This window comes from Elephas maximus, chromosome 26 (assembly GCF_024166365.1).
Source record: "Elephas maximus indicus isolate mEleMax1 chromosome 26, mEleMax1 primary haplotype, whole genome shotgun sequence".
NCBI lineage: Eukaryota > Metazoa > Chordata > Mammalia > Proboscidea > Elephantidae > Elephas > Elephas maximus.
In genome coordinates, this window is record NC_064844.1 from 45,695,401 (window position 1) to 45,708,366 (window position 12,966).

General features: G+C 48.5%; 1 protein-coding gene across 1 annotated transcript in view; it reads left to right on the forward strand.

Annotated features, from left to right (window-relative positions):
• Positions 1 to 804: 804 nt before the first annotated feature.
• Positions 805 to 12,966, forward strand: part of SLCO2A1 (solute carrier organic anion transporter family member 2A1) — a 112,532-nt gene continuing 100,370 nt past the window's right edge. Inside the window, exons 1-2 of the mRNA XM_049870597.1 lie at positions 805 to 863; positions 1,226 to 1,858. Coding sequence (XP_049726554.1) covers positions 1,763 to 1,858 — 96 coding nt within the window. The 5' untranslated portion in view covers positions 805 to 863; positions 1,226 to 1,762. The remainder of the gene's footprint in view (positions 864 to 1,225; positions 1,859 to 12,966) is intronic.

Consider the following 12,966-nt stretch of genomic DNA (forward strand, 5'->3'; position numbering starts at 1 on the left):
CTCCAAAGTGTTAGCTGTCTTGTGGTCCATGTTTTTCAAGGGAGCAGACTGGGGACCCATAGATCATGGCTGCTCTGGGGCCAGGGCTGCCGCAGGGCTCTGGAAAGCCACCAACTCCCTCTGTGGGTAACTGAAGTGGCCTGAGGCTGCCCTTGTCTAATGGCTTCATCCCCAGCACTGAATGCTGTGGTGACCTGGGTCCTTGGGCTGCTGGTGGATAGGAATAGCCACTGAATACAGGACAGTACAGACCAGGCACACAAAGGCAACAGGTCTTGGGTAGAAATAAGATGCCTGCATGGTTCATCCATTCTGTGACCTTTGTCTTAGCCAAAGCTTCCCAGGTATTAAGCGGAATCTTTTCCTGGGGCTGGGATGGCTTGGAGAGGTTGGCTCTGAAGGGGACTACAGAGAATTAGGGAGCTGGAAAAACGCTTCCGGCAGTGGATTCCTTGCTGTAGCTGTTTTTGACAGAACATTCTTATTCTTTTGAAAAGCCTCACCTCCTTTCTCTTCTCTGCAGTTGGAACCCTGGCGGTAAAAAGGCTTGGGGGAGAAAATAAACCTGTTGTTTACCCCAACCCTGAGAAGGAGGTCGGTGGATGCGTCCCCTCAGTCCAAGCTCCCCTCCCCATCCCCCGCAGCACTGCAGCCCAGACCAGGCAGTGCTGACACTTGACAGCGCCTGCAGTTTACCTTGGCTCAGGTCCAGAGAGTTCGGGCCCAGCCCGGGGCGGCCCCCACCCCTCCACCTTGTAACCCTCCCCCTCTCCTGCGCAAAGAGCAGTTTAAATATAAATCAGACCTCAGCACAAACAGAGCCTCGGCAAGCCTCGGAGCCATCACCGGAACCGAGAGTCCAGGTTCGTTGCGAGTGCAAACAAGCAGAGACCGGCTACGTAACTCTCCTCGGCTCTGCTCTGTCAGGAGCGGCGCGGGTGCTCCCCTCTCCTCCAGAAGTCCTCCCCCTCCCTCCCCCGCCACCTTTCAGCCCCACTCTTACTTCAGGCCCCCTCCCGCCCCCTGGCTCGCGTTGGGCCCTCCAGCACACTCGGTCCCCTTCCAGCACCCCCCTACCCTTCAGTTCCCCTACCCCTAGCCCTGTCGACCCCTCCCCTGGGCTATACTAGCTCCTCTCCCGCCCACTGGTCGCAGCTGCACCAGTCTTCACACTCCTCCAGTCCCCTAGGCCCCTCTGCATTCCTGCCCCTTCTGTCTCCTCCAGCTATACTATTCCTTCTCCTGGACGCTCCGCTTCTCCGGGGGTGATCGAGCCTTGCGAGTCCTATCATTCCTCCCGAAGCAGAGAGGCGCCGCGGGCCCGCGCGCGCAGCCGGGACGCGGGAAGAGGTCCAGTGCTGCCCGCCGCCGCGTCACACCTGTCCTAGGGGGGCGGCAGCCGCAGGGGCGGGGGCTCGCGGCGCCTTTGACACCGGAGGAGAAGAGGGAGGAGGAAGAGCATTTCATCATCCGCTCCGGCGCCGGCGACTGCAGCCACTTATAAAAACTTCTGGGCTCTCACTTTTGCTCAGTCTTTGCGCTGCGCGCCTCCTCCGGCCACCTCCGCGACGCTCCCCACCCACCGGCTCGGCCGCCCCAGCCAGAGGCGCCCGGCTCCTGCTCGCCCGGCTCCCGGCCCTGAGAGTGCGCCGCGCCGCGGTCCCTGGGCTCTGCAGCCGCCTTCCCGGACGGGCGGAAGGGACGCGCCCCCGAGCCGCCGCTGCTGCCTGGCCGGTCACTGGACCCGCGGGTGACCGCCAGCATGGGGCTCTTGCCGGAGCCTGGGGCGCCCCAGCGCAGAGACGCCTCTTCGGGCCGAGTCGGCCGCTGTTCCCGCTCGGTCTTCCACAACATTAAGGTGAGCGGAGTCCTCTGGGTCGTCCGGGCCCAAGCTGGCGGGGTCCCGGGCGCCGGCGCTGTCCATCCAAGTCCAGCAGGCTTGGGTGCACCAGGGTGCGTACCCCGCCTTTGGCACCTCGCTCCGGACGCATCCCCGCGGGACCTGGCACGGCGGGCAAAGGGGCCCTGGACCCGCGGCGCGAGTGCTGGGAGTGTGTGTGTGTGTGTGCGCGCGCGCGTTCACGTGCCCTCATTAGGGTAAAATATAGGACGATGAAAGTACCTGCTTACTGGGACAACTCTGTTCACGTAGTTCTGGCTTCTCCTGCTCTTTGATTGAAAAATAACATCTCGTGGAGTAATTTTTCTGTCTCCTGCTGGCTTTTGGGCTTGGAAGTGCCCAGATGGGAGATTAGTTGTGGTCCCGCTGAGATGGAGATGGAGGAGGTCATAGTCCTCCATTCTCATCCTGGGCTGGGTGGCAGAGGGGATGTTTTCCTTGCCCGGGTGCTCATATTCCCCAGGAGCCGGGGCCGGGGGCGGGGTGCGGAGGCGATACTACCCCAGTATGCTACTCCTCCAGGCAACGTCCGTGGTCCAGAATTTCCCCTCTGCAGCAGCTTTCCGAGGCCGGTAACAGTCCAGGCGGGCTATAGGACCAGCTTTCCTGGGCTGGAAATGGCCCCAGGAAAGCTGAGGGCTCTAAGAGTTTAACAATGGCTTAGCAGGTGCTTCTCATCTGACAAGTTATGGGGGGCAGTGAAGAGAAGCTGGGGGTGTTGGCAGCTGTGGGATGAAGTCATCTCCTTCCCCAGGGTTCAGGAACACTTTGCACTCCCTCACAGGTCTGGGAGGACCTGGAATGGTGGAATTCTCATTTAGATTCTTCGGTCCTGTTCTATCAGGCCAAAGCAAGTGGGAAATACAGTCCGGAGGGCACCGCCATTGTGGTAAAGATGTGATAGGCCAGAGCCTGCATCAGGATCAGGGTGGGGATTATGGTCCGGAGAGGTTGTTTCTGACAATCAGGTGGGGCTGAATAAAGCCTCCACTGGTGCAATTTAGGGTAGCCCAGGTCACACAAAGGGAGGTTGGGAGTCTCTGTGGGCTGGTTATGTGAGTGTCCAACAGAAAGGGGTCTGGAGGTCATAGTGGATCCCACCTACCTACTTACCCAGCTTACTAGCAGTGGAGTTGGGAGTCCTGCTCCTGCTTCTGCTCTCTATCCACATAACAACAAGATCGAATTAATTCTACTGTTGGATATAAATAAGGCACAGAAATTCTGAGATGGCTTAAGATAATCTGTGAACCTCCTCACCCCTGGTGAGATCAGAAGGGAACACTATGTGCAGTTTTTTGGTTCCACCATTTAAAAGGGTCTTGGAGAAATTTCAGCAGAGAATTGTGGGAAATTGGGTGTTTATCTATTAGAAATGCGACGGAAAGGGTGGGGGCAAGGGTTGGGTGGTCTGATAAGAGAGGGGCTAGGAGGGAGCCAGGGTGAGGCAGTCTCCCACTGTTTTTACCAAGAAGGGCAGGAGAGATGGTTCTTAGTTATCCCAGAATAGGTTTCTGACAGTGAGGGTAACCCCCAGTTAGACTGACCCATTTAGACCCAGCCTGGGTTTCTAAAATAAATGAATTTATGGCAGAAGTTTCTTTGAAGATCTATAAAAATAAGATAATTTCTCACATGCTGATAATGCAGCCACATGTGCCTGAGTCCTGGGTCCAGGCTAACTGACCTTTCAAAAGTTCATACCAGCTAAGAGCTTTTCTTGACTCCAAAAATCAAATTGTCTTGATCATCTGCTCATTTGATCCGAAGTAATTCTAAGATCAGATTGATAAACTTAGATTATCAACCTGAAACTGGGTAGAAGTTCAATATCTCAAGGCAAATCTAGAGTCTGGAATTCCATTGGTTAAGCTCCCTTATACCTTTTCCTCCCGGGGCACTAATGGCTGTTTGGGGCCTTTGTTATTTGAAGGAAGATTTCCCTTCCCAATGAGAGGTTGAGTGACTGTCCTCCACCCGCCCAGCAGGGTACAGGCTGCACATGTCTTGTGCCATGTGTGATGTGGGGAGAGTAGGAGACACCCAACCTGAGGACTTGTCATTTTTCTAGGTTCCTCATTGCTGGGCCTTCTTTTCATCACTCACCCTGAGGTACAGACTAACCAATCAGCTTGTGACTATTGCTACAAAAATCTGTGTGCCATCTGGTTTTAAAACAAACAAATAAAAACCAAACCCACTGCTGTCAGATCAATTCTACTCATAGCAACCCTATAGGACAGAGTAGAACTGACCAGTAGGGTTTCCAAGGCTGTAATCTTTATGGAAACAGACTGCCACATCTTTCTCCCATGGAGCAGCTGGTAGGGTCAAACCACCAACCTTTCGGTTAGCACTTAACCACTGTGCTGTCAGGGCTCCTTCCATACGGTTTAAACCAGAAAAACCAAACCCGTTCCGGTCAAGTCGATTCTGACTCATAGCAACCCTGTAGGACAGAGTAGAACTGCCCTAGAGTTTCCAAAGAGCGCCTGGTGGATTTGAACTGCTGACCTTTTGATTAGCAGCCGTAGCACTTAACCACTACTCCGCATGGTTTAGGGGGAAAGAATGAAGCCAGAGGACTCAAATTCACGTCTGTCCCATCCCAGCCATTTACTAACTGAGTGACACGGGGAAGCATTTCTCACCTTCCCTGGACCTCAGGGTCTTTACCTGAGAAACAAGTGAGTGATATTAATAATTCCCATCTCACTGAGTCTCAGTAAGGATTATGTGGGCTAAGGCACAGGAAAAGGGCTTTGTCAACCATGCTGGACTCTCTGGGACTGGTATCAAAGTGAGGTCAATTCTTGTCTCAACAAGCAGGACTGCACTTTCAAATATCATTTAAGAGCTGTTGTTCCACTGCTTTTGTCTCGTTCCAATACTTAATGAGAAAATGAATAGTTAAGAGAAAATGAAGTTAAAATGATAATGTCCAAAAGAATAGTAGTAGCTGTTGTTTGTTGCTGTTTAGTCAGTTCCAACTCATGAAGTACTCCATGTTTGCAGAGTAGAACTGCTCCATAGGGCTTTCAAGGCTGTGACCTTTAGGAAGCAGATCACCAGGCCTGTCTTCTGAGGCACCTCTGGGTGGGTTCGAACTGCCAACCCTTCCAGCCAGTGGTGGAGTGCTCAACCATTTGTGCCACCCAGGGACTCAGCTAATGGTAACTGAGCTGTTAGGATGTACCGCACACTGTGGAAATATTTTACTTGTATTTAATCCTCACCGCAACCCTATGAGGCAGACACTGTTATTGTCTTCTTTAATGGCCAGGAAATGGAGGCTTAGAGAGATCAGCCCTTGTGTGTGGTCATATAACCAGAAAGGGGTGAAGTTGAGAAGAAGCAGGTAGGTGAAACTGCAGAGTCAGAGACCCGAACTACTGCACCTCCCAGATCCTCCTTACCCTGCCAACACGGTACTGCTCAACTCTGATTTAGCAGGTGGGGATACCATGGGAATGCTTGTTCAAGTGGTCAGTGCTTTCTCTAGGCCCTGGTAACACACATATCCCTGCCATGGCCAGGAGAAGCTGCAGTGACTTCAGGAGGCATGCTCCTAACCACTAACAGGCTCACAACTTTTCACTCTTCATAACTCTCATCTAAGGATCCCGGCATGTCTCAGGGTAAATTTCTTTTTTGACCCTGCAGAAGTAAATGCTTTGTGTTTAATCTAGAAATAGTCTCTGCTACTGCTGGCTCACAGGATTCTTAAGAAGCAGTGGACCTGTTCGCCATTCACTGTCGAGGGAGCAGTTCAGAGTCCAGAATTCTGAATTAAAAACAGGTTCGCTCAGCGATTACAGGGGTGCCTTTGTGGCTAACTTATCCTGGCAGCCCGACCGAGATCTCTTTCTCCTTAAAATGAAGCTTTCTTCGGGGCCCACACTGGGGTTACCTTACAGGTGTGGTTGATGGGCATCTGCTGCCCAAATTTCAGGGACCTGCACACCCAAGGCCCCAGTGTAGTGAACTAATTCTATCCAGTGAGTGAGGGGAACGTCCCAGGAGGGGTGAAGAGCTGGGAGGTGGGAAAAAAGGGGTAGCAAATTTCACAACTTAGCCGGGGTGGCCCTGGTGACCTCTGACCTGGGAGAACCAGAAATGGGGACAGAGGCACTTTGTCCTGGCCTGTGTCCATAACTTCCTGAAGCTCCTGAACCTGAACCATGGGGAAGCATCTTGAGCTTAAACTTCTATTTCCAGAAGAAAGTGCTATATCCCAAAATCCTGAAATTCATGCTCAGGAAAACATTCTCAGTAGTATTCCCTGGGCCTGAGGATTGATGAACTGACCCAGGGAACAAAGATATGCATATTCCTCTCCAGGGGTGGTGTTTCTCTAGCATTTAGGACAGCATTTATTGTGTTCTTGGGGGTAGGGATTTGTCCCCAGTAAGTCACCTTGCTCTGCTTGTAGGAGTGGAGAGAAACAAGAGTGAACAATGGGAATGGGTGGGGCCAGGGTGAGGTGATCACAGGTCACTCAGACCCTCTCCTCATGAGATGGTGCTCAAAGCCCTTCTGAGCTTCCATTTTCTATTCTGGTGATGAATTTGTGACCTACTCTGCCACAGAATAAATGGAACAGTATAATATATTTTATAATATACATATAGTCAACTCTCGTATTCACAGTAGTTATGTTCTATAAACTCACTGTGAACACTGAATTGTTGTCGTTGTTGGTTGCTGATGAGTCGATTCTGACTCAGAGGTACCCCATGTGTATAGAGTAGAACCACTTCATAGAGTTTCCAAAGCTGTGACCTTTCAGAAGAAGATGGCCAGGCTTGTATTTCAAGGCACATCTGGGTGGGTTTGAACCACCAGCCTTTTGGCTAGTAGTTGAGTACATCACCATTTTCACCACCCAGCAGCCCTGAACACTGAATTAGTGAATACTGAACCATTGCTCCTACAGGAAATACAAGGTTAGGTTCCTGTGAGCCTCTGGTCACAAAGTTTTGGTCAACCAATCAATACATAGCCTTGTTTTTTATGTGGTTCTGTTTAAAGCAAGGCTTCCAATGAATTCTTTCCAGTTTGAACCCCTGCTGAGATTTTGCGTTTCTAACAAGTTCTCTGCTGAGAATTTGCATTTCTACCCAGATATATTGGATCAGAATCTAACAAGTTTCCCCAAGTAATTCTTATGCATAACTTCTGGGACCTTGTACTGGTCTTCATTTCATGAATTCACAAATTATGACACTTTTCCATAGCTTCATCACTCACTATACATGTTACTTTAGTACTTTTAGGAGAAGCCTCACGGGCATATTTGCAAATTTCCTCTTCCTTTTTCTGGATGTACCATGTTGTTGAATTGTTAATATTGAATTCACAGCCACCAGCACTATAACTCATGCCTGAACACGGTTTATCTATCACGTGTATTTTCCCCATAAGGAACATCACAGCCTTTTTGCACTTAAAAACATTAGACAGCATTTCAGCACTGCACTTGGGGACCATATTAAGCAGTGAAATAACTAATGAAAAGCATAAGAACTGAAAAAACATGGTACTAAATAGACTGAAAAGGACCTTATTTACAGTATAAGAACTGAAGCAAGAAGGCAGAGCATCACCTTGTCCACGCTCAGCTAGGGATGTAAGGTGCACATCAGGCAATTTAAACTTTTCACCACTCCGCACGTGTCCACCAATGATTGGGAAAGCACCTGGAGTGTTGATTTTGGGGTTACAAATAAATTTTAGCTAGTAGGTGAATTTGCAATTATGGAATCTGCAAATAATGAGGATCAACTGTAGCTCGTTTCATCTCTCTGAATTCGTTTGTGACAGTGACTTTTTTCCCATCCTGGGAAACCCAGATGTGGTGTTGGAATGTTTGGGTGGCAATGCGACTTCCCCTCTTCTTCCTTTGCTTCACTTGTGCACGGAGGTCATGGTCCTTGCAGAGGAACGGAGATGGTCCCTCAGGTCTAGACCTTTCCCCCTCATCTTTCTCTCTCATAACACCCCTGCTTGGTTTTATCCTGTTCCGTGGTTTTAACCACCATCAGCCCTATTTCAATCCCCTTTCCACCCATGGACACATTGGCCTGCAGATAGTCAATGAGTCAGAGAGTCAGAGAGAAGTGGGAAAGCTGGTAATGGTGGGCTGAGAAGAAGCCGGAGGCGCTCCTGGGCCCGTCAGAGGAACTTGGATAGGGCTGGGTTGCTTTGACTGCTGTTCTTACACTCTTAACATTCACTGACATGGACTTAGCCATTCCACCCTCAGTTTCTGTTGAGGAATGACATGAAGAAATAGTTGCGTGAATTTACTCTTGCCTGTATCCAACAGGACCACTATAGATGAGTGGTCCCCTACAGTCCTTGGGGGCTCTCGTATGAGGGACCATGGGGGAATCATGAGTTCTTAAAACCAGAGGAAACTTAATTTAGTTTGAAGGTTTAAAAAACTTTTTTATTTTGAAACAATTATAGATTCATAGGAAGTTGCAAAAATAGTGCAGGGTGGTCCAGTGTAAGCTTTACCCAATTTCTCCCAAAGCTTGCCTCTTACGTAACTATAGCATAGCATCAAAAACAGGAAACTGACCTTGCCAAAATGTGTGTGTACAGTTCTATGCCATTTTATTGTATATGTAGATTCATGTAACCATCACCCTACCTCCAATATCAAGACACAGAACTATTCCATCACCACAAAGATTTCACTTGTGCTACCCTTTCGTAGTCACATACACCTCCTTCCCCACCACCATTCCTAACCCCTGACAACCACCAACCTGTTCGTTCTCCATCTTTATAATTTTGTCATTTGAGAATGTTATATAAATGGAATCATACAATATGTGACCTTTTAATACTTGCTTTTTTTCACTCAGCATTATGTCTGTGAGATCCACCCAAGTTGTTGTATAAATCAGTAGTTTGGTCCTTTTTATTGCTGAATAATATTCTATGGTATGGACGTACCATAATTTGTTTAACTGTTCACCCATTTAAAGACATTTGTGTTGTTTCCGGTTTGAGGCTGTTACAAATAAAGCTGCTATGAACAATTAGGTACAGGTCTTTTTGTAGACACAAATTTTCATTTCTCTGGGATAAATGCCCAGGAGTACGATTGTTGGATTGTGTGGTAGTCGCATGTTTGTTTTTTTAAGAACTTGCCCAACTCTGTTCCAGAGTCCCCATGCCCTTTTGCATTCCCACCAGCAATGTGTGAGTGATCTAATTTCTCTGCGTCCCTGACAGCATTCAGTATTGTTGCTACTTTTATTTTAGCTATTTTAATATGTCTGTGGTGGTCTTCATCTGCACCACGGTCTTAGTTTGCATTTCCCTGCTGACTAGTGATGCTGAACATCTTTTCATGTGCTTATTTGCCATTTGTATATTCTCTTCAAAGAAACATATGTTCACGTCTTTTGCCCATTTTCGTTTTATTGTGATTTAGGTGGAAGTTTACAGAGCAAATTAGTTTCTTATTAAATAGTTAACGCACAAATTGTTTTGTGACATTGGTTGCCAACCCCGTGATGTGTCAATACTCCCATTTTCTAATTGGATTATTTGCTTTTTTACTGTTGAATTTTGAGAGCTCTTTATAGATGCTAACTACAAATCCTTTGTTGGATATGTAGTTTGCAAATATTTTCTCCCAGTCTTTTCATTCTTTTAACAGGGTCTTTCACAGAATAAAAGTTTTTAACTTTGATGAAGTCCAAATTATCAAATTTTTATCTTATGGATCGTGCATTTGGTATCACGTCTAAGAACTCTTCAGCAAGTCCTAGTCCCTAAAGGTTTTCTCCTAAATTTTTATAATTTTAGGTTTAAATCTATGATCCATTTTGAGTTCATTTTTATATAAGGTGTGGGGCTTAGATTAAGGTTCATTTTTTTTGCCTATGGATGTTCAATTGCTCCCACACCGTTTGTGGAAAAGACTATTCCTTCTCTATTAAATCGTCTTTAGACCTTTGTCAGCAATTGGTTGGCTGTACTTGGTTGGGTCTATTTCCTGTTTTTCTATTCTGTTTTATTGATCTGTGTGTCTCTATCTCTGCCAATATGACACAGTCTTGATTAGTGTAGCTATAAAGCAAGAGCTTGAAATCAAGTGAAAGCTTGATTTTTATTCTGCAATGGCATGTGTTTATCTTACGAATACTAAGTCTTATAACCCATTCAGTTTCCTTTTCTACTTTGGCTTTTTAGGAAGATTTAAGGATAGATTTAAAGTTCTCCTTTAGTAATTAGTTAGGATCTTATGTATTTATGTGCTTCAACTTTTCTTCTGGTCTTAGCTGATTGGTATATCTTTCCTCTTGAACTTGATTTTTTAATCTACATTCCTAAACTTTTCCTAACCTCAACAATAGCTCTGCAAGACAGCTATAAGCATTTCCATTCCATAGTTGAGGAAACTGAGGCCCATCCAAGGCCACATATCCAGTAAATGACAAATCACAAATTCCCACATGGTGTCAGCTCACTCCAGAGCCGTCTTCTTTCCACAACCACAGAGTGCCTATCAGTTCTGGATTCTCTCTGCTGTGAACACTTGGGCCTGGGCTCAAGGATCTCTGAGGTCCTTTCGGGTTCTCAGAGTCTCATTTCATGCAGTGAAGTTGCTGATTGAGGTGAGACCAGGAGCAAGGCCAGCTGGGCCTGAGCTTTGCTGGGAGACCTGTTATGAAACCTGGCAAAAGCAAAGGGTACGAGTGAGCTGGCCAGGTTGTCTTTGCTCAACCCCCAACTCCTCCGTGTAGAGGACCTTGATTCCTTGGGTGTGCCTTACTCTTTGGGATGGATTAAATTTGCTCAGGGGTGGGGAATGAAACCAAGGCAGGGAGCCTCAGACTACAATGAGGGGTTGAAGAATGAAACTACCCCTGAGTAGCCCTCCTCTTCAGCCTGTCTTCCCAGCCTCTTTGCCCTGTTGAATGGAAATGCTAAGAAGGGCTCTGGAGAAAATGCTGGAGGCTCTTACACACCCCTGGGCACCAGTCAGGGCAGTTGCTCCCGGTCTTTTTACCTTTGGGCCTCAATCTGGTCAGTGTTTGGTGCTGACCTCCCTGCCTCCAGAAAAGTGGGAAAACTAACAGCCTCTGAGGAAGTTATAGTGCACCGGAGCTCTGTGGGAACTGGGGAGTCCTAATGACAATTCCCATTTGTTTGCGCAAGCATCAGTAATGCCTGTTTGTGTTCTGAAGAATGCTGCATCCAACACCCTTGGGGGATACTGGCTTAGAGCACAGAAGGACTAGGTTAAAACGCAAGTATCATCAGGGAGTATTGCATTAAGCTAGTGTTTATCAAACAGCCTCATCGAGATGCCCTAAATTCCAGAAGGGAGTGGGGTAAGGAAGCAAGGGGGATGTGCCTAGGGACGTGGCTTGCCTCACCCTGAGTACCATCCTGAGTATCATATCTCTTTGATATTTTGTGTTTTATCTTAAAGTCACATGAATTTTTATCTTTTCCTCCATAACATACCTATTTGTTTCCAAATAACAGTATGTTGTACTTTCCCGCTTCCGCAATCTTTGAGTAACATCGATGCTCCAGAAAGCTACATCCTGTCAGCCTCATGTCTCCCAGGTGCGGACTACAAGTTGAGCACACTGAGCTCGGGAAACAGCACAGGCAGACCTCAAGTCTCAACTAGTTTATCCGGTTAGTTCACCCAGCCAGCTTGCTGGGCTCGGAGGGAACAGTACCTAGAAAGTTTAAAGGGGACAGGTGTGTGGCAAGTGGACATCAGAATGTTCCCGGCCTGACCCCTGTGGGACACCCAGGAAAGGACCTGGCTAGGGTACTAGAGGGCTAGGGTACTAGGGTAGGCAGTGAGGTCTCGTTGGCCTGGGGTAGGGATATGGGGCCTGGGTGGAGAAAGGAGGGGCAGGGAGAGCACTGGCTTCTGGAGCCACACTTGTCCTGCCCGAGTGGCTGCCATGAATCACAGGAGGGGATTGAACTGATCACTTTCTTGATCTGTTTTCCAAGTCATTCCTCACTCCTGGCCCAGGCCTTTTCTCTGACTCACAGTGCATTAGAGGGGAGGTGGCCGGAAGTCTAAGGCTTGAGTCGGAGCCTTATTCGTTAGGTGTTATTGAGTGTCTGCCGTGTGTGAGGACCTTCACTAGTTGTCACTGTCTGTACCTGGCTCTCTGAGAGTGTGTGGCCTCGTAGGAGATAGACCTGTGAACTCTGCTATCCATTTCCTTCTTGGATTACTTCAATAATTTCCTAACTGGTCTTTCTCTTTTTAAAATCCATTTTTCACACCAACCAGAATGATCTTCCCAGACTCCACATCAGACCATGTTGCTGCTGCTAAAATCCTCCAGCAGTGTCCCTGGCTCTGGAGAAAACGGCCAGCTCCTCCGCAGTGTCCACGGCTTCCACTTTGCAGTCTCAGCTGCCTACTCCCTTCCCTGACTGTGGCAGGTCCGGAGCCCACCTGTTATCCTATCTCCCAGCCAGGCCTGTACCGTAGTCACCTGAGACCTGCCTCTCTCCTGGCTAAAGGCTGTTGTTGCTGTTGGTTAGAGATTCAAACTATGTGGTTTGATTTCCTGTTCTGGCACTGATTTGCTGTGTAATCCCAGGAAACAGTGTTGTGCCAAGTGGGGAGGTTTAGAGGGCTCTGCCCCAGTCTCCAACGTCTCCGTTGGCTCCCTCCAGGCCACTCAAATAATAACATGGGCAGTCTATGTTAGAGGAGAAAGGGGACTCACCAGAATGCAGCCTGACCTCCCCATGCCATGGGAGAGTAGGCCCAAGGCAGACTCTGGCAGCCAGGTCCAGCCTGGCTCACCAAGGAGCTCCTGTCTGATGGCAGGGGAGTCCTGGCAGCTAGGGCGCAGGGCAGCTTGGTTCGAGGAGACAGCAGCAGAGGTCTGGGCTGAAGGCCCTGGACCAGGTGCTGGATGGGGTGGAGTTCAGGAATCCTCCTCAGGGCAATGGTAGGGCAATTTTGAAGCTGGGCTGGGGGCCATGCGGTGAGCTCGGGCAGAGTGGACCTCACCCAGGTGGCTGGCTGACTAATGCAAGGGGATTGTCTT